The sequence below is a fragment of the Serinus canaria genome, chromosome 26, assembly GCF_022539315.1.
Source record: "Serinus canaria isolate serCan28SL12 chromosome 26, serCan2020, whole genome shotgun sequence".
In the NCBI taxonomy this organism is placed as follows: Eukaryota; Metazoa; Chordata; class Aves; order Passeriformes; family Fringillidae; genus Serinus; species Serinus canaria.
Window position 1 is genome coordinate 2,794,918 of NC_066339.1, and position 25,483 is coordinate 2,820,400.

Sequence of the window (25,483 nt, forward strand, 5' to 3'; positions counted from 1 at the left end):
TCCCTGTGCTTCTCCCACCTCTCCAGCACTCTGTCTAAATGTGGGCACGCTGCAGTGGCAACACTTTACCCCTTCACCTGGCAGCACACCTACATCCCTGTCCTGCCAGCTTCCATGATCGACATCGTGTGCTCTCCGACCCCATTCCTCATTGGCATCCTCTCCTGCTCCCTGCCACAGCTCTGGGACCTGCCCCTAGAGGAGGTGAGGATATGTGAGACACAGACACTGTCAGTGGGATGAGGCTGACATCTCTGGAATAATCTCTGGATTCTGTCTGAGTATAAACTCTCAAAGTTCTCTGAGCCGCTTGGTGAATTTGCCAGATAAATGTCAGGATGTTCCAGCACTGTCAAAAATAAATAATACTCACTGTTCTCAGAGACAGGCTGCACCCATGCAAAACTTGTGTTTTGTGTGTGACAGCCCTATTTAAAAAACATCCCACATCTAAAAAACAAATTAAAACCTGGGGTTTTTTTCTCTACAGCAACATACCTGGTTATGAGTCAGTGTGTTTTCTGTCTCCCCAGGTTCTGATTGTTGATCTTTGTGCTGACAAGTTCTTGCAAGAGGTGAGTGAAAAAACAGTACCAGTAACTTGTGGGTTCATGCCAGGAAAAGGCATTGATGAAAAAAAAAAAATAAAAAGAAATCAGGAGAAGCTGGTGTTCATGTGGAGAGTCCAGTGGCTGAAGAAATACCTTGGAATCCTTTTGAACTGACAGAGAGGGGAACAGGCTTACAAATCCTTGCTGCAAGGTTGAGGTTGCATGAGGTGGAGAGCTCTGCAAAAACAAAGATGCTGCTTATCTGAGCTGAGTTTAAAAACTGTTACTTGGTTTCTTACGTGAAGGGGTCCCTAAGATTCTCTGCTGCTTTTTGTCTGTCTCTCCCTGTTCTGTGCAGCACTTTCTCCTCTCTCCTCCAGCTGGGGAGTGTTTATTGGTTTGGGTTCTTGTTTTTCCCAGGAGTGACAGTCTAGGGAACAAATTATCACAGTTCCATTGGGTTTCTCTGCTGAACTTCTCCAAAAGTGCTTCTGCAACCCCAGAGCAGTAGCTGTAAGAATGCTGGGATTTCATTACTAGCTCAGGAAATTTGCTTCTCCTTTTCCTTGCCTCACTGTTCTGTTTTGCATTGCAGCCTGCAACTGGAGAAAGGTATTAAAGGAATGGGGGATTTTTAAAACCATATTATTGAGACCTGTTGTGTTTTCTCAACAGACTTTTATTGGGTTTGTGTGATTTACTGGTGAATTAAGCCTGAGTCTGTGTGGTGGCCAGTAGTGTGTGTGACTCTAATCAAATCTTGGGGCATGCTGAGCAAATGTGTTTAATTTCTGTGGCTGCAAGATAAAGATATTATCTCCCTTAAGATTTATCACAGAATAACTCCTCTCTAACTGCTTTAGGCATGATATGAATATTTCTAATCTACCCCCTGGTTCTCCTGCTGATGGGAATAACACAGAATCTGTCTGTAGGTGTCAGATGAGGATGAGATCCTGCCCCACAAACTGCAGGCTGCACTTGTACAAATCCTGGAAGAGCGGAGTGAAATCCTGTCACACGAGCAGAGTGACACACAAGGTACTTTCTGTGGAAAAATGTTTTCCCATTAGCAGATCTCCATCACAGAGTTGATAAAATGAGCACATGGAAATAAATGCTAAGAAGTGACATTTTAGCTCTTTCCCTGTGATCTTGCTGAGAACATCTTGTGAATGTGTGAGAAGTTTGGTGTGCTGGCAGTTCCTCTTTTCACAATTAGTGTGTGCAGAACTGTAGTTTCCTTTGGGCCAGCAGCATCAGTTCCTTTGTGCTTTGAATTTTTTATTCTCTTTTTCTAAGTGGCAGAGACAATGTTTTTCTCAGAGAATGTAGAAAATTTCTGTATTTTAGAGGGTAATCTGGCTGATCATTTTCAAAGTTGAACTGCTTTATACATGATTCATCAGATAAGGAAGTGTGAGAAACTTAAAAAACTCTGAGTGGCTTGAGAGAATGGAACCAGCAAATTATATAATTCCCTAAAAACAAAGTTTGTTTTTCAGAGAGTTTGTCTTCTGTAGTTTGCCTAATTCTTGAAGAGAATTAAACTTAGTCTGTTATAAGCTGACAGCTCATTACATACCAGATGTTTGCAAGGGAAAATGAAATTATGGATGTTTTAAATTCTGGAAAAGCTTTGGAACCAAACCTGTCCTAACTGCAGCAGAAAGTTGACATTGGGAGATTGAATATTTGAGCTGAGACTTGTTTGATATCAATCACCTGCAATCTCCTAGGCTGGGACAGCCACTACAAAAAGTGACTGAGCTCTCTAAAAAAGCCACTCCTCCTTTAGGAGAGGGTCAGATTATGCTCATTCTGACCCAGAGATGGGGCAACTGAGAGGTGTTTTAAACACTTTTATTCCATTTTCAGTCTCATGAGAAGGGTGAGACAGTACAGATGTTAGAATTCACACCAGCACAATCAGAAGTTAACCATTTCCTAATTACAATGCACTATAAGTGTTTCTTGGCCTATCAGCTTTTGGAGAGTGTCACCACTGAGTCAGGAAGGGTAATAAGGTCAGAAAGCTAATAACCACTTTATTAAAAACCCATTCCTTTTTATACTCCAGTTTGCTACAGGTGGACTTGATTGGTCCTTTAATTAAAATACATCACTATTGCCTAATTAAGAAACCACCCTTTTGGTAAACATCTTATGAGGAAAACAACTCATTACAAAACACAACCTGCAGATTGTTTTAATTCTTTCTCTCCAGCTCCCTCAGACCAGTTCATGGGAAAGCTTATCTAGTGTTGGAGCCCTGGATGCTGAGAATTTTAAACTCTCTGTGCTGAAAGGCACAGACTCACCAGAGAGCACTGCATTTGATCTGAGGCTGTGGAGAAGGTGTCCAGAATTGATTGATAGCACTGGGATTGTGGGTGTGGAGTTGGTTAGAAGTGTGTCATGTCACAGGGTGGAAAACTTAGAGTTTGGGGTTTTAGAATATAGAAACAAATATGAAGCAAGATGGAGGTTTTAAGGGGAGAGACAAATTGTTCTTGTTTACCTTCTTCCTCCTTCTCCATGGGTTTGGTTGGTATTTTGTAATTGGACAGAAAAGTCCATACTGTGGGTTCTTTGGGATCAGTTATTGGGTTAAAAGGGAAAAAGGTGTCATTTCTTATTTGGATAATTCAGCCTTAAAAGACCTTGGAACAAGAGATAGTTGTCCATTTTTTGCCTTGCTAATGAGACTGCAGAACTCAGGCTGTGAGACTGTGACATTGATAGAAACAATGAACACCTGAGTGTGAACGTGAACTGTCATCTCAAGTGCCTTCAATCCAGACCCAGAGAAACTGATAGAGAGTGTCTTGGTTTGAAAGCCAGGTGTCTGCTGAGGAAGGCAGGAGCCTCCCCTGAAATGGAGAATGTGACCCCCCTCCCTATGAATTGTTATAAATTTGAAATTAAGGGCTTTCAGGCAAAAAAATAGGGGAGCAGGAAATAACAGTTCTTTACTGGAGAAGAAAATAAAAGGATAAAATAAACAATGCAGTGACCCAACCCAGCCCTGGCAGAGGCAGAGCACAGCCTGACACCCTGTGGGTCAGGGGGCTGGCAGCAGTGCCACTGGAATTGTGGCTCAGCCCTCCTGCAGGGCCAGGGCTGGTTCTGCTGGAGCAGGGATCCTGGAGAAAGGTGCACTCTGCCTCTGAAGGGCCAGGGGCAGAGGCAGCTGCTGCTCCTCTGGGAAATCCAGTGCAGAAGCCGTGCTGGTGTTCCAGAATCTCCAGATTCTATCCGGGTAGGAATGCTTGGCTCCTCCCCCTGGGCTCACATCTCCCAATGGGATGCTGTAGCTCTTATCAGCCATGCAGGGACATTCAATGGCCTGGTATCAGCAGGTGTCTCCATGAGAGAGGAGTGAGTGTGGAAGAGATAAGGAAAACTGCCCAATGGACAGAAGACAGCTGCCATGCAGATGGTAAACAGAATCCATCTTGCCATCTTGCCTTGCAATGTGGGACAGAGAGGAATGACCAAAGTGCCACATGTCCTCCCCACAGGTGCCATGAGCCTGAACTCCCTGGTGTCGGAGGCTTTTGTGCAGTTCTTTGTGGAGATCGTGGGGCACTACTCGCTGCACATGAGCGTGACGGAGCAGGGCCAGCGCGTGTTCCAGCGCGAGCCCTTCCGCAAGAGCCACGGCTCGCGCACCGTGCGCCACTTCCTGCACTGCTTCATGGAGACCCAGATGTTCGCCGGCTTCATCCAGGACCGCGAGCTCAGCAAGAGCCTGGCCAAAGGTGACGCCTTGTGAAGCCTTGCTGTGGCTTTGGCTGGGTTCGGGGTGTCCCCAGCAGGCTGCAGGGTCCTGGATGGTGCAGCTCCCAAGCAGGGCTCAGCCACAGGCAACCTTAGCAAGCTTAAGTGATCTCAGCTCTTTAGTGATTATCAGCTCATTGCTGTTGTAGTGTGTTTTTATTGTCTGTAATACTTTGTAAGAGTTTGGTTTTGTATCCCCGTGTTTTTCCCAAGTGGTTTATTCCAGATTGTACCCCCCTCCCTTTACCTGTGTAATCCCTTTCCTTTGCTGAGATCATCCCCAAATCCCCACCCTGGCTCTCTGTCAATCACTCAGCATCCCATCCCTTCTATCTAGAAGTTTCAGTCCAGGCCATTGAGTGATTAGCCAGAGGCCAGGGGTCAACCCCTCAGTCATTACCCCATATGCTGTCCCAAATGTCTGTCCCCCAGTACCCATCCCTCAGGGTCACTTATTGGTCAGTAAATGTTATCTCCTTTAGGTTTCCAACTCCCTCTAAATGTAACCTTGGCACATCTCCCAGGGCTCTCAGCAGGAGCCCACTGAGGTGTAGGAGCTCCTTCAGGACTCCTAGAATGGAACCTTGGATTAACCCCTGCTAAGAGTTGGCTCTTTTATTTTCTGCCATGGCTCTAGTGTCTCTTCTGCTGCAAAGGTCACTGGCCTAGCTGCCCTCAGCACCCTCGGGGCACAAGAGAGTGTTTCCCCACTGCACATTGTGATTTCAGCTCTCAGCTTGCTGGGTGCCTAGGCAGGCAGACACAGGGAGAGAGAGGAGAAGGCTGTGTGAGGTTCCACTGGAGTGTCTTCATTGATTCTTCTGTGAAGGTTCCCAGTGACAGCTCTTCTGCTGAGCTGGGCAAAACCAGCTCTTTATATAGGGTACAGGGATATCAGAAATTGTCCAATAGCAAGGGTCCAAGGAAAGTGACCTATAGGGTTACAGGGAGATAAGCAAGGGTCCAAAGGCAGAAGAGAGGGGCTTCTAGCCCAGTCCCCATGACCTGGAATTCCTGAATGCCATGGAGGCATTGCAGGACCTGGGCCTGCTGCAAAGCCTCACCTAGAACAGAGGCTAGATGTGGTAATCACATATCCTCTGAACAGAGAGAGACAGCTCTCTCCCAGGGCTTTCTGATGTTGGGGAAAGTGAAACAGGAAAGCCTTATAAATGTGATTGTCTGGCAAAAGATTTTGAGAATATGGAAACTCTAAGTGAGATTGAAATGAAAGCAGCTCTGAGATGCCTCAGTTACTGAACACCTGGCAAACAATGGTGTGGCTGGCTGAAGGCAATCCCCTTTGGCTGGAACAACACCCTGTGCTTGCAGACAGCTCCAAGGGGCAGAGCAGACCCTGCTGGCCTGGCAGAAGGGCCCAAAGAGGAGTTTGTAGGGTTTAAAATGGAACACAGTGTGGTAATGTAATGATTCTTATAGGCTGTATGTAAATGCTGTAGGATTTGTGTCTTGGACTAGGTTGCTCAGTGAGAATGTCACCTGCCCTGTGCCCTTGTAATTACTCAAAATAATTCATTTTATGAAGAATTTCTTCATATCTCTCCTTTCTCCTTCATCCTGCAGCTTGCACACACTACATACAGGATTTGCTTTTGTGGCCTTGTTAATCATGATGCCACATGCTAAAAGATGGAGTAACTCATTTGGTGAGTGATTTTTAATTTTTAATTGATTTTTTCTCTTTAGGCCTTTTTGAGGTCCGTGCCTTGGAGCATTTGGAGCGTATTCCAGAGACAGAAAGAACTGGAATGAACAAAATCCTTCGCAGCCTTGGTAAAGGAAGACCCCTTGCTTTTGTTCATTGTTAAAATTTATTTTATTAATTGTAGCTATTGAATAATTAATTTGTTATGGAGGAGAGAAAGGCTGCTTTGCCTTCTGCAAACTGTTTTCCTTTGTTTACATTTCCTTTGTGAAGGAAAATGTTCCCTTGTTTACATTTACTGCTTCAGGGGGCACTGCACACTGTGTAAGATTTTTCTTTTTAAGCTTTTGTATCTTTAGATAAACTTTGTGAGAGTTGCTGCTCTGAGTGCTTGTTCCTTAACTTTGGTCCTGGTTGAGCACATGCCCAGGGGACAGAAGTTGTGTCTGCTGGCAGAGGTGGCCATGTGTGGCTTTCCCACCTTAAGCTCCTCAGCCTTATGAGTCCTGGAGTGTCTCCAGCTCACAGAATCCCCCAATGATTTGGGTGGGAAGGGACCAGTTCTTCCATGGCAGGGACACCTCCCACTGTCCCAGGCTGCTCCAAACCCTGCCCAGCCTGGCCTTGGACACTTGCAGGGCTTGCCCACCCTCGCCTAAAGCTCCTAATGCTGTTTTTTCTCTGCAGGCAGTAAAATGAAATTCCTCCAGAAGAAGTGACCGGGCGCTGCTGCGGGACAGCGGCGGAGGGGGAACCACGGACCCCGACCGGGACAGACTGAGCCGGGCCCCGGGAGGGCCGGGCCGGGCTGGGGGCTCCGGGTGTGCTGCGGGAACAACCGGCACGGGCATCCGTAATGGCCCAGGGATCGATAACAGCCCATGGATCGATAACAGCCCAGGGATCCGTAACAGCCCATGGATCGATAACAGCCCATGGATTGATAACGAGGTCCATGGACTGATAACAGCCCGTGGATCGATAACGGGTTCCATGGATCAATAACAAGGTCCATAGACTGATAATAGCTCATGGATCGATAACCAGTTCCACAGACCGATAACCAGTCCCATGGGTCAATAACAGCTCATCGATCCGACCCTTCATGTGTCTCAGTTCCTTAATGGGGCGTGGCCTGGCGGGAGGGGCGGGACCGGGCAGGGAGGGGCGGGGCCAGAGCTCGAGTCACGCCGGGAGAGGCTGAACCGGGCAGGGAGGGGCAGGGCCAGGGTCGAAATCTCACCGGTATCGGCGGGGCAGCCCTGGAAACGTTCCCGGAGCGGCGGAACCGGGGCTGGAGTCACACCGGGAGGGGCGGGGCCTGGGCTGAGGGGCGGGGTTTGATCGCTGGGGGCGGGGCTTGGGCCGAGCCGTGTGCTATTCCACGGGGGGGCGTGGCGTGAGTGCGCACGCGCAGTGCGCGCGGCCGCGGCCAAGATGTCGGGCCCGGGGCTGGTGGCCGGGGATGTTGTGGTGGACGCGCTGCCCTATTTCGACCAGGGCTACGAGGCGCCGGGCGTGCGGGAGGCGGTGCGTGCGGGGCCGGGGCGGCGGCGGGGAGGGGCCGGGGCGGCGGGCGGGCTGCCCGCCTGCCTGACGCCCTGTATGCGTTAGGCCGCGGCGCTGGTGGAGGAGGAGACGCGGCGGTACCGGCCGACCAAGAACTACCTGAGCTACCTGCCCGCGCACGACTACAGCGCCTTCGAGGTGAGCTGAGGCGGCCTGGCAGCTCCAGAGCCCGGCCCGGTGCCTCCCCGTACCCCGACCGGGCTCCCGTGCCCCCAGAACCTGCTTGTCCCCACCCCGTAACCTGGCTGGGACAGACCCTGCCTGTCCCCGTCCTTCCCCCGTGCCCACCCCGCACCCCTCCTGTGTCTCTCCCCCGTTACCCGTTTGTGTCCTGTCCCCGTCCTCCCCTCCATACCCCGCTTGTGTCGCCTCTGTCCCATCGCTGCCTTCTCCACAGACCGAGATCATGCGGAACGAGTTCGAGCGCCTGGCGGCCCGACAGCCCCTGGAGCTGCTCAGTATGAAGAGGTGAGGGGGGCCGGCAGGGCAGTGCCCGGTGCCCCGGGGTGAGCCGTGCCCGGTGCCCCCGGGTCATCTGTGCCCCGGGGTGAGCCGTGCCCGGTGCCCCCGGGTCATCTGTGCCCCGGGGTGAGCCGTGCCCGGTGCCCCCGGGCCATCTGTGCCCCGGGGTGAGCCGTGCCCGGTGCCCCCGGGTCATCTGTGCCCCGGGGTGAGCCGTGCCCGGTGCCCCCGGGTCATCTATGCCCCGGGGTGAGCCGTGCTCTTTGCAGGTACGAGCTGCCCGCCCCCTCCTCCGGGCAGAAGAACGACATCACGGCGTGGCAGGAATGTGTGAACAATTCCATGGCACAGCTGGAGCACCAGGCTGTGCGCATCGAGAACCTGGAGCTCATGTCCCAGCACGGCTGCAATGCCTGGAAGGTGTACAACGAGTAAGGCCTCAGCTGCTCTGCTGGGCACCAAGTTCTGTGTTGAATTTCTGTGTATTTATTGGGTGTAAATCCAGTGGGGGTCTTTAGAACATAGGCTGGGATAGATGAACCCCTGGAAGAGAAAGAAGAGGCTGATCTCAAAGCCAAGAAACAGCATGTGTTTTAATACATCCCTGTCTTGAATGTTGTGGGTTGTTGTTGATGATAGTGGGTGTTAATTAAGGCTAGCGATAGCCTGTGAAGGAGCAACTCAGTAGTGGAAATGAAGATGAGTTACTACAGATCCTGGACTTAGCCTGGAGCTGTAATAAAGCTGCTGCAAAAGCCAAGAACAGGTTGTGGAGTGTGGCTGCAGGAAGCACTGGGGCTGTTTCAGACAGAGAATGTTAATGTCCATTTTGAGAAGGGTTGGTTTAGCCTTAGATAAAGGAGTAGGCCAGAGGAATGCCAAATGAGAGAGGGCAGGGGGTTCCTGAGCTCAGAGAGAAGGCAGAGGGCTCCTGAGCTCAGGAGAGGGGAAGCAGGTAAAGGATCTGCTGGCTGGGCCAAGGTGCTGCAGGGACTCGTTGAATCCTTTAACTCTGAGAAGTTAAATGTCAGATAAAATGGGGTGGTTTACCATTTGTGTACTTTTAATGCTTTGCTTGCTTTCTGTTGTCAGGCACCTGGTTCATATGATAGAACAAGCCCAGAAAGAGCTTCAGAAATTGAGGTGGGTCATTCTTATTTATATTTTTGTACTGAAATTGGAAGTGAACCTTTCTCTCTCCCCATGCTATACAGAGGAAGATGTATGTGCTGGCTGCTGCCATGGTCACAGGGAAAAAGACCCAGTAAAAACAATAATTAAGAAATGTGACCCTGCCCTCCCTAGGCAGTTACATTCATCATGTCTGTTCTACTCAAAGTTCTGTGTTTGGTTTGTTTGAACCTCTGCTCTGGATTTGTAGAATCCTCCCTGAAATGTAGCGATGCTTTCTTTTCACTCCTGATAATTTATTTATAATGTGCAGTTGTCTCTGTAAGGACATCTTCCCTGATGTTTGGTTTGACCTTTTATTTTGATTTATCTCAGGGTTCTCTGTGAGCCCTGTAGTGAGATTTGTCCATCTGGATGTTTTCATTACAGTCCTGGCTACACAGATATTTTCTGGCAGTATTTCCAGGGATTGAGTGTACTTGGAAATTAGCAACAGGTACTGCAGATGCCAAAGAAATGAGGAAATAAAAGTACATCTTTTTCTCCCCAGGAAAAACATTCAAGACCTGAACTGGCAGAGGAAGAACATGCAGCTCACAGCTGGGGCTAAGCTGAGAGAGATGGAATCCACGTGAGTATTGCCAGTTCTCTGTTAACCCTTCCACAGCTTTCTCCATTGCTTGAAATTCACCTTCCACTTGAAATTCAGTGATCCTTTGTTGCTGCTGTAGGATACTGTTGCTTTGCAGGAGGTGTTTTGAAGTATTTGTAGTTTGGTTCCATATTATAATTACTGAGATTGAGTGGATCAACGGGTGGGAAGAGGGGATATTTATTAGCTGCTTCAAATCTCCTAAGTTGTCTTAAACTCTTCTATATCTCAATATTGGCAGTTGGTGGATGAGTCAAGTGATTAATTTTTTTGTATTTTCAGGTTTAACGGTTAAAAATTACTCATTGTCACTTTGGTTGTTCCAATGACCATTGATGTCAACTAAGGATCGTCATGTGTTAGGAGGAATACTGCTTTATTTAGTGTTTCTGCTTGCTTTGGAGCAATGGTTGTCTTTGATTTTTTTCCAGAGTCTTGTTACATAACATCTAAAGGCTCTTTTTATTTCTTTTCCCTTCCAGGTGGGTCTCTCTTGTCAGTAAAAATTATGAGATTGAACGAACCATTGTGCAGCTGGAAAATGAAATTTCACAAATCAAGCAGCAGCATGGGGAAGCAAACAAGGAGAATATCCAGCAAGACTTTCAGTGAATTAATCCTGACTTATCTTAGTGCTGCATGTGTTAAAAGCTACAAACCAGACACACTTTGGAGATGCTGTGTCTGTAGACACCTCTAGTTGCAGTTGTGTGAGGTGGTAAAAGGATATTTCCATCCTTTCTTTTCCTTATTTTAAATTCTAGGAGGAGGCAGGGTGGACTCTTAACATGCTGTTTAAATGTATCACAGGCACCATTAAATGTACAGTGAATTGTTTCACTTTTTATACACTTGAAGCAGGAGCTCTTAAAGCAGGAGCTCTTGTGGTTGTGTTTTCCCCTACACCTTTAATAAATCCTGTTTTGCTATTTCTCTGGTTTCTGCTTCATGTCCAAAGCCCAAAGCTGTGGAGAGGAGATGGTTGGGCCAGATGGACCCTGGGAATCCCCTGCAGGGGGAATCTGGAATTTGGGGTGGGATAGTCTCTGCAGCACTGGGGCTGTGCAGTGCCCACAGAGGAGACTCTGGTGCCACTGCCACTGCAGCTGGGTAATAATTAGCATTGACTCCATGATTCAAAGAAGGCTGATCAATCTCTTTATTATATCATTAAGAAACCCATTGCTTTTATATACTCATAATATACAAATATAATACACAAATATCATATATTTATAATACAGGTTGACCTAATTGGTCCTCCAGTCCAAACACCACCACCATTGGCTAATTAAGAAACCACCCTTTGGTAAACAAATCTCACATGTTCACAATACCAGGTGCAGCAAGTGAAGATAAGAATTGTTTCTCATTTCTCTTTTCTCTATCTCCTCACAGCCTTCCCCAGAAAGGCCTGGGAAAGTTGTGTGTTGCTCTCTGTGGCCAGAGAGCTTCTGCCACGTGCCACCTCCTGCCCTGTTCCTCATGCCAGGGCATAATTCCTGATCTTCCTCCTCCCACTGGTCTGTCCCCTGTCCCCATCTCCCCATCCCAATGCACTGCTCTGTGTCCCAGTGCCCTTTTCCCTATGCTGGTGTGCCATCCCCCATCCTGCTGCTCTGCTCACCATCCCAGTGGGGTATTCCCAATCCAGCTCTGCTATTTCCTGTTCCTGGTGCCCTGTTCTCCATCCTGGTCCATTATTCCCCATCCTGGTGCCTGTTCCCCATCCCAGTGCTTTGTTCCCTATCCCAATGGGTTTTTCCCTATCCCGGTGCCCCATTCCCCCACCCCGGTGCATTATTCCCTGTGGGTTATTCCCCTTCCCGGGACGTTATTCCCCGTTCCGGTGGGTTATTCCCCATCCAAATGGGAATTCCCCACCTCGATGGATATTCCCCGCTTTAATCCGTTATTCCCCATGCCGATGAGTATTCCCCGTCTTCACGCGTTATTCCCCGGCCCGGTGGGTTATTCCCCTCCCCCGTGGGTTATTTCCCAGCCTGTGTGTGTCATTTCCCGTCCGGAAGGGTTATTCCCCACCTCGGTGCGGCATTCCCCCTCCCAATGGGGCATTCCCCAGCCCAGTGCGTTATTCCCCAGCCCGGTGCGCCGTTCCCGGTGCGTTATTCCCCCTCCCGGTGCGGAATTCCCCCTTCCGATGGGGTATTCCCCAGCCCAGTGCGTTATTCCCAGCCCGGTTCCCTATTCCCGGTGCGTTATTCCCTATTGCCGATGCCCGGTTCCCTATTCCCGGTGCCTTATTCCCTATTGCCGATGCCCGGTTCCCTATTCCCGGTGCCTTATTCCCTATTGCCGATGCCCGGTTCCCTATTCCCGGTGCGTTATTCCCTATTGCCGATGCCCGGTTCCTATTCCCGGTGCGTTATTCCCTATTCCCGGTGATCCGTTCCTGGGGGCGTTCCCGAGGGGGCATGGCCACACCCCCTGCCGCCACCACCACCCAATAGGCTCTCACCCCTGGATCCAGAGCCCCGCCTCGCACTGACGTCACGACCCGCCCCCCCCGGCCGCGCCGTTGCCGCGGGAGCGCGCGCGCGTGCGCGGCTCCGGTCCCGCCCGGTGACGCGGTGACGCGGAGCGTGCGCGGAGCGGGGTCGGGTTCAAAGGAGGAAACATGGCGGAAAACAAAGGAGGCGGCGGCGGCGGGGACGCGGCCGCCGAGGCCGCGCCGGGGGGCGGCGGCTGTCTGGAGCCTCCCGCCGGCTCGCCGTCCGCCGCCGCGCCGCCCGAAGAGCGCGAGAGCCCCGGGGCGGCGGCGGCGGAGCGCGGCGGCGGCGAGGCCGAGGCCGAGGCTGCGCCGGGGCCCGGTGCGGCGGCGGGGCCCGGCCCCAGCCCGGTGCCGCCGCTGACGCCCGCGGCGCCGGGGCCGTTCTCGCTGCTGGACACGTGCGCGGTGTGCGCGCAGAGCCTGCAGAGCCGGCGGGAGGCCGAGCCCAAGCTGCTGCCCTGCCTGCACTCCTTCTGCCGCCGCTGCCTGCCCGAGCCCGAGCGCCAGCTCACCGTGCCCGTGCCCGGCGGCGCCAACGGCGACGTGCAGCAAGGTGAGCGCGGCGAGCGCGGGCTCCTCCGGCACATCCCGCCGCCAGCCGCCCGCCCGCCCGCAGCGCGGAGCTCCCGGGGCTGGCCCGGGCCCGTCCGGGAGCGCGGGGGCTCCGGGGGCTGCGATCGGCGGGGCTCGGGAGCTCTTGGCATCGGGAGTGCGGATCGCGGCCGGGGCTTTCCGTCCCGGGAAGGAGGGACGCGGACCTGTTGGAGTTGGCGGGAGGCGTGGAGCAGCTCTGCTCCGGGGGGATTGGGATGTTCTGGAGGAGAAAAGCTCCAGGGGGACCCTAAAGCCCCTTCTGGTGCCTAAAGGGAGTCAGCAATAGAAATAAGGACAGAGTTTTTAGCGGCACCTGTTGCGATAGGACTGCGGGTAATGGTTTTAAACTGGAGCAGGATCGGTTTAGATTAAGTGTGAGAAAGAAATGTTTACCATGAGGGTGTTAAAACATCGGAACAAATTGCTCAGGGAGGTGGTGGAAACATTCAGTGTCAGGCTGGATCAGGCTCCGAGCAACCTGCTCGGATCTGAGATGTCCCTGCTCGTGACAGGGGGGTTGGTCTAATGACCTTTAAAGGCCCTTTCCAACCCCAAACCTTCTGTCATTCTCTCCTCCTGTGTGTTTTGTGTTGGCTCTCAGCGGTGACACAGGGGTGGGCAGCTGCTGGGTTCTCCGGCGCTGAGGTAAAACGTGTCTGGTTCAATTGAGATTCACTCTTGTTGCAGCATTACCTGCCCAGGTGGGAACGCTGTGTGCACTGCCCCTGCTTTGCTGTGTGCTGAGATAAAACCTTGCAGTGCTGTTTGTCAGCTCTGCCTCTACAGAACTTGGACCAGGGGACAGGAGTGCACTGCTCCTTCCACCTGCTCTTAGCAGAACCACAGCTTGGGTTTGATTTTTCTTTTCTCATCTCTGTGCAGGGATGGAATTGAAAAGGTTCGAGTGCTTTGGGTGGGGTGACTCATGGGCTGTGTGTACAGAGCAAAGTAGGGCCCTGGTAAGTGGTTTTGCAGGTCCTAAATGGGCTCTCTGGTCAGGGAGACCTTGTTTGGTGACATCTTTGCACTCAAGCCCTTCCTGTGTTCCCCAGTGAAGGAATTAACCTGGCTTGGTAGGGATTTTTTCATCCAGACTGTTCAGAAGTCCATCTGGGATGTGATCCTAGGAAGTTCATTGGTGGTAAAAAGATGATGTATTAAATACAGTTTGCCAGTGCACTCAGTAGAGCACTCAGATGGTTTTGTGATCCGTGTTTGTAAATTCCAGATTCTACATTTTGTGTTATATCATAGAGTGACAGAGTGATTTGGTTTGGAGGGGACTTCAAAGCCCATCCAGTCCCACCCCTGCCCTGGGCAGGGACACTTTCCTCTATCCCAGGTTGCTCCAAACCCCATCCAGCCTGGCCTTGGACACCTCCAGGGATCCAGGGGCAGCCACAGCTGCTCTGGGCACCCTGTGCCAGGGCCTGCCCACCCTGCCTGGGCAGTGATGTGCCAGTGACATACACAGAATTTGGGAAGCAGGGTTTAGTTTGTTAGGATTAGCAGAGTTATCTGAGTCCTGCTGTGTCTGTGGGAGGTGTCTTCCCCACAGGTGTGGGAACCACTGGGTACAAACTGGAATATCACTTCTTGTTGTACACATTTTAAGAATGTTTGTTGGTGTGCTTTGGTGTGGAAAGAGTTCATGTTTGGAGTGTTGCAATAAAAAGTTTTAGGTGATGTGAGCAAGGTGCAGGAGCATCTTTCATGTGAGGAGAGACTGCAGGGCTGGGCCTGGTTGGTGTGGAGAAAGGAAGACTGAGAGGGGATCCCATCAATCTGTAAGAATATTTCCAGGCTGGGTCAGAGGATGGTGTCAGGCTCTTTTCAGAGCAGACCAAGGAGCAATGGCCATAAATTATAACACAAGGAGTTCCACCTGCATGAGAAAGGAATTCTTGCTGTGGAGGGTGGCAGAGCCCTGGAGCAGCTGCCCAGGGAAGGGGTGGAGTCTCCTTCTCTGGACACATTCCAAACCCACCTGGACACATTCCTGAGTCACCTGCTCCAGGTGACTGGGTGATCTGCAGAGGTGCCTTCCAACAGAGGTGCTGTTGTGGGATTGTGGGAGTGTCCTGTAGGGCTGTGGATCCAGCTGTGGATCCAGCTGTGGTGCCACCTCAGCCTGCAGGAGCACAGGAACTGGCAGCTACATCCTGATGTCTCTGGGTATTTAGTTTTAATCTGTTTCCTTAGGAAAGTAGGAAATGCTCTCTTGGGCCAAACTTTGGCTGGAGTCAAATATTTCCAATTTCTAGAGGGAATCTCCTTGAGGACTTACAAATTTGTTTCTTTTGTATTTGGTACTTTTCCAATTGGGATTACAAATACACCCTGAAATATGGCAGGACTGGCTCATCCCCAGCTGAGGATGGCCCATGGACCTGCAAGAAGCATTTTTGTGGGCAGCTCTCTGCACCTTGAGGGTGGAATCAGTTGAGTGGCGCAGGAGATGGTTACCAGTAAATCAGACAGAAAATGGACACTCTGAGCCTCCTGAGAGGCACCACAGTGCTTAGTCACACAGGTTCCTTCCCTCTTCTGGCAGTCACAGAGGGTGAAGTGTTACTTCCACTTCTGCTGATTCTCAAGTCTCCTTCATGACGAGCAGGTGCTTTTTCATGAAGGAAGAATTACAGAGAAGTGGCACCTGTAGCTGTACCTGGGGCAGGTTGCACTTTGCTGCAGGCTCTCACTGGATTGTGTCCCTGCTATCTTTCTGCATCTCTTCACATAAACCAGAAAAGTATTAAAAGTGATATTTTCATAAAAATTGCTTTCTTAATTAGTTTGAGAGTTTGCTCAGTGAGAGCTGTCAGGACTTAAAACAGTAGATCTGTGTATTTATTGGGTAAAAACTGTGGAAATGGAGGGTGAGGTTGGTGCCCCAGAGCAATTCTCTCAGTGCCAGCACCTCCTCTGTCCTCCTGGAGAGCTGGGTCTGGATCAGCATCTCTGCTCCTGCCAAGCTCCCACTCCCTTCAGAGCCACTGCTGAAGAGCACAGAAGAATCATCTCAATTCCTAAAACTTAGAGAACCCCTGACTAAAGCTTAAAAGAATTATCTGAACTTGTGGTTTGCTGCATTAAAAACAAGTTCTTGGTGGGTCCTACCTGTTTTGCTGGTGAAAAAGGTTTGTTTTGCTGTTGATTCCATTTATGTAGGGAAAAAATAGAAGATTCTTGTTTCATATATTTAAAATATGCATTTGTTTAACCTGAAAAGTAGCATCTCATATTCAGTTTAATTTCTACACTGGGTATGAGAATGTGCATTTTATTTGGTGGATGGATGATTTTGTAGTGGTCTGGACTCCTCCTTTCAGGCTGAGTAGGTCACAAGGAAATGCCTGCATTTATATCACAGTATTCTTAAAAACCCCCTGATTTCTAAGTTAGAGATTTCAGACTGAAACAGATTCTGTAAAACAACTTCTCCTGCACCCACTGCTGCCCCTGCTCCTGGAGCTGAGGTTGTTTTGTGGTTTCACTGCCTGGATGAGATATTTCCAATCTCTCTAAAGAAGATTATCTCAGCAGAGAGAGCGTGGGGCTCTCCCAGCTCCTTGGGAATGTCACAATTCCAATTAGGCTGAAAAACCTCCACAGTTGGTGGTTGTGTGTGTAAACTGAGGAACAACACATTTACTACCAGGGCTGTGATGTGTGGTACCAGAAATGGGTTTGAGATGCTGAAATCAGCTCCTGTACCCACTGTTGCTGTGTTGTATTAATCACACATGAAGTTTTTTTGCCTTTTTTAATTTGCTGTGAAAGGAGGACATAAAAGGTCTGGTGTGTATGAGGATGGGACATGTCCCTTACTCTGAGTTTAGTGGTAGTTACTGTATTTTCAGTCTAGAAGAATGAAAATTCCTGCATCAAATAAGGCTCTTTAAGCTGTGTAAATGCAGCATCTTAAGTTTTATTAAACTGGGTGTGAGTAGACATCCCCTGAACTCTCTTGATTCTTTACTTTTCTCCTGTGTTCATAAGTGAGACTCAGGAATATATGCTGGGTCCTGGAAAATGTTCAGTTCATATTCTGGATTTACTAAAATCTTGCTGTGAAAATTTCAGTCTAAATTAATAGTGTATTGTAAAATATTTCCATCATTAGACAACATTAAGGCATGTGTTATTTTTATAAGAATTAATAACTGTGGCAGCTGTAATTTTTTTATTAATAAATATAATGTATTGTCAGTTCAGTGTGTTATAATTGCAATATAGTCAAGGATTGTTCAAAAACCAAAAAGCTGAGCTAGGAATAGACCTTGAAAGCAGGTAATTTTTTAAAATGTATTTTTATTCTGACAGATTTCAATCTGATTGTATCACTCCCTTGACCTGTGAGGGTTTGTTTCAAGGTCTAATCACTGAAATTAGAGCAGGTTTTGATGTATGGCTGTGCAGAAACGTGCTTGGACCCTTGTAGTGTTAGAGAAATAAATATTATGCACAATATTATGGAGTAACTGCTACAATCAGTGGGACCTGGCAGAGATTCATTCCTGAGAGGGCTGATCCCCTGCCCAGCCTGAGCCCAGAAGGGAAGCTGGAGGTGCTGGATTGCACAAGTGCTTGCAAATATTTCCTGAACTGGGAAGTTTTGTGTTCATTGTGATGCCCTGAGAAGGCAGAGCTAAACCAGAGACCAGGCAGGGCTAAAGAATAAAACAGGGATTTATTAAAAGGTCTCAATGGATCCACCTTGGGCAGCACCAGAGCCCAGCCAGGGATAAACCAAATTTGAACCAAAATGGCCCCAAAATGGACAACTGGTCATGGGGTCTCTCACTTTTGTAAGTTCTGCTCCATTTGCATCTTGCAGTTCAGTGTCCCATCCCAGCTTTAGCCCATCCAGTCCCACCCTTGTTTTTCTCTCTCCAGCCCACGGGGTTTGTGCTCCTGGGCTGAGATTTGGATCATTTGTCCTTGGTGCCCAGCTGGAGCAGGAATTGTTCTGTCTCCCTGCTCTGTGCACAGAGCTCTCCATCCCATAATTTGAAGCCCAGACCCTCGCACTAAAGCCTCACAGAACCTAAAAAATAGAAAAGCTAAACCTGAGGCATCATTTGTAACAGTGTAAACATCTGAGAGGGCTTTAATTATTGCAGTCCCTCAGTGCATGTGTGGGCAGTCAGTGTGGGGCTGCCCCCAGCCCAGGGCTGTGTGTGGAGCCTGAGTCTCCAAGGGAGCTGCTTGCTCAGCAGGAGCTGGGCTTGGGGAGCTATCCCCAGCTGTCTGGGGGTGATGTGATAGTTCCAGGCTTGTGCTCATTGCTGTCTCCCTTGTATCAGCAGAGTTTGAAGCCATTCTTTGGCACAAAGGTGGTTGGAGTGGGCATCAGGTGGGGTGGCAGGGCCAGGTGTGCCCAGCCCCACCCCTGCCCAGAGCTGCTCTGGTGACAGCAGTGACAGGAGCTTCCTCCAGCCTGGTCCAGGAGGAGCAGTGCAGGACCATCCTCCTTGGACCCTGGGGAGCAGAAATCCCTCTCTTCTTGCTGGTGCTGTCCTGGGGGAATCAGAACAACAGAAACTTCCACAGACACTGAGGGATTTGATCTGCAGCCTTGGGAGAAGCTTGGGTTGATGTAAAAATACAACACACAGACATTTAGCAAAAAAATCATAAATTTGTATTTCTATAGTTGTAAGTAAGAATATACCTTAAGTAAGTGGGAAAATGTATTAATAAGAGGGTAAAGGGTTTATAATGTAGGGGTGGGGTTGTGTAGGTTAAGTTGAGAGTTTAGAAGTTATAATAGAAGCATCTGTGTGCAAGTGAGACAGAAGCCTTTTGGACAAAATATCCACAGTGCAGCAGAAGTGGGTAAAGGTGATAGGTGAGAAAATCAAAATAAACCCTGTAACAGCTGTCCATTGGGTTAGAAAGTTCTGTATTGCCTTGTAACAAAGAAACCTGTGACTACTCTTGAGCTATGGCAGACTGCCTGCTCCTCTGAAATCCCACAGCCTCTGAGACTGGTGTTCATCTCAGCCATAAATCATTTTAGCTTGAAAATAGCCCCATCCCTTCATTTTAGCAGTGACACTGATACTGTGATACCCTGGGCTCTGCCCCTGGCCCACAGGCAGTGCTCAGGTCTCTCCTCACCCCTGTGTGCTCCAGCCCTGAGCCCTTGGCTCAGCACTGTGGGTTTGCCCCAGTTTGGGAGCCTGTCCTGTACTGGGAGCCCTGTACTGGGAGCCCGGTACTGGCCCAGTGAGGTCCTGTACTGGGAGCCCTGTACTGGCCCAGTGAGGTCCTGTACTGGGAGCCCTGTACTGGCCCAGTGAGGTCCTGTACTGGCCCAGTGAGGTCCCACCCTGGGAGCCCTGTACTGGCCCAGTGAGGTCCCACCCTGGGAGCCCTGTACTGGCCCAGTGAGGCCCTGTACTGGCCCAGTGAGGTCCCATCCTGGGAGCCCTGTACTGGCCCAGTGAGGTCCTGTACTGGCCCAGTGAGGCCCTGTACTGGCCCAGTGAGGTCCTGTACTGGCCCAGTGAGGTCCCATCTTGGGAGCCCTGTACTGGCCCAGTGAGGTCCCATCTTGGGAGCCCTGTACTGGCCCAGTGAGGTCCCACCCTGGGAGCCCTGTACTGGCCCAGTGAGGTCTCCTGGAGTGCTGAGCAGGAGGAGGTGTCAGTGTCACTGCTGGTAATGAAGGGACTATTTTCAAGCTAAAATGATTTATGGCTGAGATGAACACCAGTCTCAGAGGCTGTGGGATTTCAGAGGAGCAGGCACTCAGCCACAGCTCAAGAGTAATCACAAGATTTTTTTGTTACAAGGCAATATAGAACTTTCTATCCCAATGGACAGTTGTTACAGGGTTTATTTTGCTTTTCTAACCTATCACCTTTACTTCTACTGCTCTGCAGATACTTTTATCTAATGGGTTTTTTTCTCAGAGGCCCACCTGTGTTTCTATTATAAGTTCTAAACTCTCAGTTCATTCTACACAACCCCACCCCTACATTATAAACCCTTCACCCTCTTATTAATACATTCTCTCACTTACTTAAGGCATATTCTTACTTATAGCTATAGAAATACAAGTGTGTGATTTTTCTGTTTAATATCTGTGTATTGTATTTTTACATCAATCCAAGCCTCTCCCAAGGCTGCAGATCAAATCCCTCAGTGTCTGTGGAAGTTTCTGTTGTTCTGATTCCCACAAGGAGGGATGGCTGTCCTTGTCCTGCTGGTGCAGCCTGGGACTCATTGCTGTCTTTTGAAGGATCTGCTCTTGGCTCCTGTTCAACTTGTCCATAACACACTTCAAACATTTTATTTTAGGGTATTGAGGTCAAACTTACTTATTTATCCTCTTTGGTGTTTTTTTTTATAGTTTCAGTACTCCAAATGTTATGAAGCATCTAAAAAATTGATAAAGATTTTTGTGCTGCACATCAGAGCTGATGTTAAAGGAGTTGTATCTTGAAAATAGGAATTGTAGTCTGTGAGTAGAGGTGTTTAGGAACACAAGTGTTTGAATAAACTTTGAATTTATTAATTTGAACTGCTGGAAAGGTTCCCTGCAATGTCCCAGTGATGGAGAGGATCCATTGGGTGCTGCTGAGGTGCAGAGGGATTTTTGGATCTTGTACATCTTGTCCATGATCTGCCCTCCCTTGTTCATCCAGATCAATAACTCTCTTAATTATTCCATTATGGCTTTTTGTTCTCTTGAAATCTCTTTTCACTTTGAAATCTTTGTGAGATTTTCAGTGTGGTGTGTTTATTTTAAATTGATTAAATCAGCTTGGACTTGAAGCCAACAAATGAATGTGGAGCCCTCAGTGTGGTGCTTCTTTTATAAGTTCCTTATTTTGCTGTGCTGGGTTTAGGCAGTAGATGAATTTCCTTGGCTCCTTGTGTGTGTTCCCCTTTCCTTTCACCCCACCTCCCCCTTCTCTCCCAGGGCTGGAGGCTTCTGTAGTGTTTGTAAACAAAAACTAAAAAACCAGATCAAGAGGATGGCTGTGGGTGGGTTTGGAGGGGGAACAGGTTAATTCTTACTGCCTCAGGCAGCCTTGTTGTAGAGCTGGCCTCAAACATCTGAGGGGATTCCAGAAGGAAATGCCCAGAAGGGTGGGTAGGGAGCAAAGAAGATTCAGAAAATTCCAGCTTTTTTCTGGTGCTAAATCAATGGGTATGAGTTGAACAGACTCTGATTCCTGAATATCAAGCTGGAATGGGGACATAGGGCAAAGAGGAGTTGACTCTTTGAGAGTCTCTGTTTTGATCCTACAAGAAATTCAGAGAAATCAACCATCCTTGAAATTTGGCAGTATTTTGGTATTGTTGGTATTGATATGTCAGCCTGGAGGAAGCAGTTCTAAGCAGGTTTTTAATACTTGCCTTATTGAAACTAATTCAAGATGAAACTGTTGAAAAAATTACCTGTTTTGAGATGCATTCAGAGGAACACAGTTACCCTTGGGAAGAGTTAAGTTGAAATATATAAAAGGTATTCACAGAGTTCTGAGGAACAATTAAGAAAAATAAACTGTGTTGCAGTTTTAGGTGTGAGTTGGGAGTGGTAGATTAAAAGCAGTTTCCACTAGAAATGTGAAGGTTTTTGCAGGGTTCCACAGTGATTTGCTGCTGGATTATCAGGCAGGGTTTTTAGCCCCCTTTCTGTTCCTAGGAAAACAAAATCAACTTTCCTCCTGAGTTTCCTTCAGTGTGGTGCTTTCTGACATGCTTTGATGTCTGGGCTCTGGCTCAGGGTGCTTTATCTCCACCATAAGCACTTAAAAGGATTACAGAGATGCTGCTCTCATTAGTGTTCTTAAAGTCTTGGACAAATCAGGAGATCTAATTTGCAGTGGAAGGAGATGGGCCTGCAGTTGTGTAACTGGCAGTGAAATCTGTGTGCTGGCATCTCCCTGCTGGGGCAGAACCTTCTCCTGGGCAGCACCTTCTCCTGGGCAGAACCTTCACCTGGGCAGCACCTTCTCCTGGGCAGAACCTTCACCTGGGCAGCACCTTCTCCTGGGCAGCACCTTCTCCTGGGCAGAACCTTCTCCTGGGCAGCACCTTCTCCTGGGCAGCACCTTCTCCTGGGCAGAACCTTCACCTGGGCAGCACCTTCTCCTGGGCAGCACCTTCTCCTGGGCAGCACCTTCTCCTGGGCAGCACCTTCTCCTGGGCAGAACCTTCTCCTGGGCAGAACCTTCACCTGGGCAGCACCTTCTCCTGGGCAGCACCTTCTCCTGGGCTGTTCTGGGCAACACCTTCTCCTGGGCAGCACCTTCTCCTGGGCAGCACCTTCTCCTGGGCAGCACCTTCTCCTGGGCTGTTCTGGGCAACACCTTCTCCTGGGCAGCACCTTCTCCTGGGCAGCACCTTCTCCTGGGCAGCACCTTCTCCTGGGCAGAACCTTCTCCTGGGCAGCACCTTCTCCTGGGCAGCACCTTCACCTGGGCAGCACCTTCTCCTGGGCAGCACCTTCACCTGGGCTGTTCTGGGCAGAACCTTCTCCTGGGCAGAACCTTCTCCTGGGCAGAACCTTCTCCTGGGCAGCACCTTCACCTGGGCAGAACCTTCTCCTGGGCAGCACCTTCACCTGGGCAGAACCTTCTCCTGGGCTGTTCTGGGCTCCCTTGGTGGGAAGGGCAGGTCCTGGAGCCTCCAGGAAGGTTCTTGTTGTGTCCTTGGTTTCATTGCTGCTGACTTGCAGTGACCTGGGCTCTCAGTGGGGCAGGAGCTGCCTTTCCCAGCACAGGGAGCATTCCTGGGATGTGCCAAAATTCCCATTGTCAGCAGTGTGGGCTCTGCTCCAGTTCCCAGCAATGTGCTGGGAGAGCTGCTCCTGGGGCAGGCTCCTGGAGCTCCTACAGATCCATCCCTGGGCACATTCCTGGGTTTCTGTCAGTGCTTTGTGCTGCTCCTCAGCTCCTGAAAGGCTCAGGAGGCTCCCTGGGAGTCTCCTCTTTCCTCCCTGAGTCACAGGTCCTGGCAGGGAGGAATGGCTCAGGTGAGGAGATGAAACCCACCTCCCTTAGAGCAGGCTTGGCAGTGCCAGGCAGGCTTTTCCTGACAATCCAAATCTCCAGATTGGAGAAAAAAAACCTCAAAAACTGGATAGGAAACTCTTCCTGCTTCTCCCTTTAGGGTGAAAGGAAAATCCAGAGTCCATTTGGGCTGGGTGCTGTGTGTGGCAGCAGATGGGGGACAGGGAATGGGTGTGATTGCAGAGATTTCTGCTGTTCTGCACAAGGGTGGGACCAAAAGCAGAATCTGGTCTGAGCTGCAGCATTAGTTGGGAATAGGAAATGAGGGAAGGGGAAATGTGGTGCAGAGAGTTGTGGAAGAGGGATAATGAGTAGTTTTGGTTTTTAGCATTATTAATGATTATTAATGTTATTTTTGGTTGGAGCTCATGGTTGTTACAGGTCTTGTGATAGAAACAAGTGGGAAAATGAGCAATATTGGTCCCCTAAAGAACAGCTAAAGAGGCCTGGAAGCCCACTCCTGTTATCTGCAGCTCCTGTCAAATAGTTCCTCATTTCCTGTGGCCTTTTAGGTCCAAAGGATGATTCTCCCTGAGTTTCTTTATGCAAGTGCTGGTACCCACAGCAGTGGTGAAGTTTCTAGGGTGCTGAATTGTTCTTTCTTGGGGAGCTGAAGCAGAGCTGTGCTGCTGCAGTTAATGCTGAGGGCAGGGTTTTGGTGGCAGTGCTCTGCAAGGCACAAAGGAACTGCTGCACCAAGGGTTTCAGCCCCTGTGCAGGGTTTCACGTGGTGTGGTCAGAACTTCCTGAAAGAAACTTCCCTTTGCTCACTTCTCTGCTCAGTGCTGCTCTTGACCTCTGCAGCAACAATTTACAGCTCAAAAATCAGATGGAGCCACCTCTGAGGACATTGGAAATCTGGAGGGTAATAATTAGGCTTGGGGGAGATCATAAACCAGTGTGACCTTCAGAATTTGTGTGAATGTGTCTTATTTTAATTCATCTGTGATTTGAAAAATAAAATTGATCTTTAAACAGTAGTGTTTGCTATGTGCTAATGCTTTTGGAAAGCAGAGTTACAGTGGGAATGTTTGTACCCAGACTAATGTGTTTGATTTGTTTGATGCAGAAAAACAACATAGTGAGTTCTGCTGGAGTATAAATAGGATGATACTTCTGTATTTACTTTTATTTTTTTTATATAAGATTTTTTAGAAATGGAAACTGACAGTGAAAACTTGTTTTTCACAGAGGTTATATAAACATTTGAATCTTAGTTTATCCTAAAATACATTCTCACTAAACTCTTTGCAATAAACTTTGTTAGCTCACAAATAATCTCAAGTTTTGACAGCTAAGAATCTTTTTTTCTATGTAAATGCTATTTCAGTGGGATTTTCTCTACTTTTCCCTCCTACCTTACAAAATGAGCCACATCTGTATCTTTTCAGTGCATTCAGTTTCTAGTACAAATGGTGCTGCAGTAATTTGGTTTTTATTAGATTAAAAGACCAGGATATGAGATGTTTAGTGGCTCATATATTATTGGAAAGCTGCTGTTGGAAATAAAGGGTGTTGAGATGTGAAAAAGGAGTGTAATGTGCCAAATGAGAATGGCAAAGCCTTGAATTTGAGTTTTGATCTCTTGAGGTTTGTGCAGAACACTGGGGGCGCTTTGTGTGCAGGTTTTATTTCAATGTGGAGGTGCAAAAATTGGGTGTTGGGTTACCCCTGGCCAGAATCCAACCTGTGGGCTCTCACTTGCATCAAAAGGCTTGATTTTATTCAAGATTTTATTGGTTTGGCTACTTTAAAACCAACCCAAAAATTGCTTTACAGGAAGGGGTTTTCATCTGTAGAATTTGACTTTTCTGATGTCCAGAGATTACAGATCTTGAGCTTCTTCTGTTTTGTTGTTTTCCTGAAATATTTTGTTTGTTTGACCCGAGGCAGCACTAAAAAGCAAGTTGAGGTTTGGTTTGGTTTGGTTTGGTTTGGATGGAGTAGTTTTAATGGTAAATATCTGAATTTTTGTTCTGTAAGTGTATACACATCAGCTGCTGGATGGCTTTCAGCTGGTGTTCCCTACAGAATTTTGTCTCTCAGTTGTCAGAAAACCTCAAAGTTCTGCATATGGAGAAGGTTTCACTGTGTGTGAAAGCTCTTGGATGTCTGCAGTACTGGTTATTTTTCATATCCTGCTCTTGAGATGTGTGTGGTTTGGTGAGACAGGGAATTTTTACTTGGATTATTGCTGCTCTGCAGTGAATCTCCTGTGTTCTGAAGCCATCATTAATTTTGGCACTTGAAAAAAATTAATGCTACTCCACTACTAATGTAATTAATCTCCCTGAAACAAGTCCTGCTGTCCTAATCGAGTATCCACAAAGGAGCTGAGCATCATTTAATTACACTTCTCAAAGTTGTTTTAGTGTGCAAAAATACCCAATGGCTTGGGAAGCTTCTTGAAGATGATATTCTCAATAAATTGTTTAGAAATTTGACTGAAGATCTAATGACACTTCTGTGAAGTGTCACTACCTAAGTTATAAATAGGTTTTCAAACCTTTGTGGGGGCTGTTCACAGAC

General features: G+C 48.7%; 3 protein-coding genes and 2 long non-coding RNA genes across 16 annotated transcripts in view; 4 read left to right on the forward strand and 1 right to left on the reverse strand.

Annotated features, from left to right (window-relative positions):
* The window catches only part of DENND2C (DENN domain containing 2C), a 28,809-nt gene extending 21,710 nt beyond the window's left edge, over positions 1–7,099 (forward strand). Inside the window, 6 exon segments of the mRNA XM_050985259.1 lie at positions 27–204; positions 534–575; positions 1,487–1,592; positions 4,076–4,315; positions 6,042–6,128; positions 6,688–7,099. Of these exon segments, the coding sequence (XP_050841216.1) occupies positions 27–204; positions 534–575; positions 1,487–1,592; positions 4,076–4,315; positions 6,042–6,128; positions 6,688–6,719 (685 nt within the window). The 3' untranslated portion in view covers positions 6,720–7,099.
* Positions 7,100–7,377: 278 nt separating this feature from the next.
* On the forward strand, positions 7,378–10,743 carry BCAS2 (BCAS2 pre-mRNA processing factor). Its single transcript, XM_018922198.3, has 7 exons — positions 7,378–7,530; positions 7,615–7,707; positions 7,967–8,037; positions 8,301–8,462; positions 9,124–9,174; positions 9,713–9,793; positions 10,297–10,743. The coding sequence occupies exons 1-7, from the start codon at positions 7,438–7,440 to the stop codon at positions 10,424–10,426; spliced, it is 681 nt and encodes a 226-aa protein (XP_018777743.2). The 5' UTR covers positions 7,378–7,437; the 3' UTR covers positions 10,427–10,743.
* A 1,673-nt stretch (positions 10,744–12,416) lies between these two features.
* TRIM33 (tripartite motif containing 33) overlaps positions 12,417–25,483 on the forward strand; it is a 45,937-nt gene continuing 32,870 nt past the window's right edge. For both annotated transcript variants that reach the window (XM_030231489.2, XM_050984977.1), the window contains exon 1: positions 12,417–12,879. In XM_030231489.2, the coding sequence (XP_030087349.2) occupies positions 12,453–12,879 (427 nt within the window). In that variant the 5' untranslated portion in view covers positions 12,417–12,452. The remainder of the gene's footprint in view (positions 12,880–25,483) is intronic.
* On the forward strand, positions 18,706–19,648 carry LOC127060785 (uncharacterized). Of its 2 annotated transcripts, none has more exons than XR_007780092.1 (3): positions 18,706–19,110; positions 19,160–19,376; positions 19,510–19,648. It is a non-coding gene; the product is annotated as an uncharacterized LOC127060785 (long non-coding RNA). The 2 variants fall into 2 exon arrangements; XR_007780093.1 differs by having other exon boundaries at positions 19,160–19,250; positions 19,510–19,617.
* Positions 20,061–24,886, reverse strand: LOC127060784 (uncharacterized). 10 transcript variants are annotated; one of them, XR_007780088.1, is made up of 4 exons: positions 22,507–24,886; positions 22,416–22,438; positions 22,253–22,371; positions 20,061–22,147 (listed from the first exon to the last, which is right to left on the reverse strand). It is a non-coding gene; the product is annotated as an uncharacterized LOC127060784 (long non-coding RNA). The 10 variants fall into 10 exon arrangements; XR_007780091.1 differs by lacking the exon at positions 22,416–22,438 and having other exon boundaries at positions 22,253–22,286; positions 22,321–22,371; positions 22,467–24,886; XR_007780090.1 differs by lacking the exon at positions 22,416–22,438 and having other exon boundaries at positions 20,061–22,096; positions 22,253–22,309.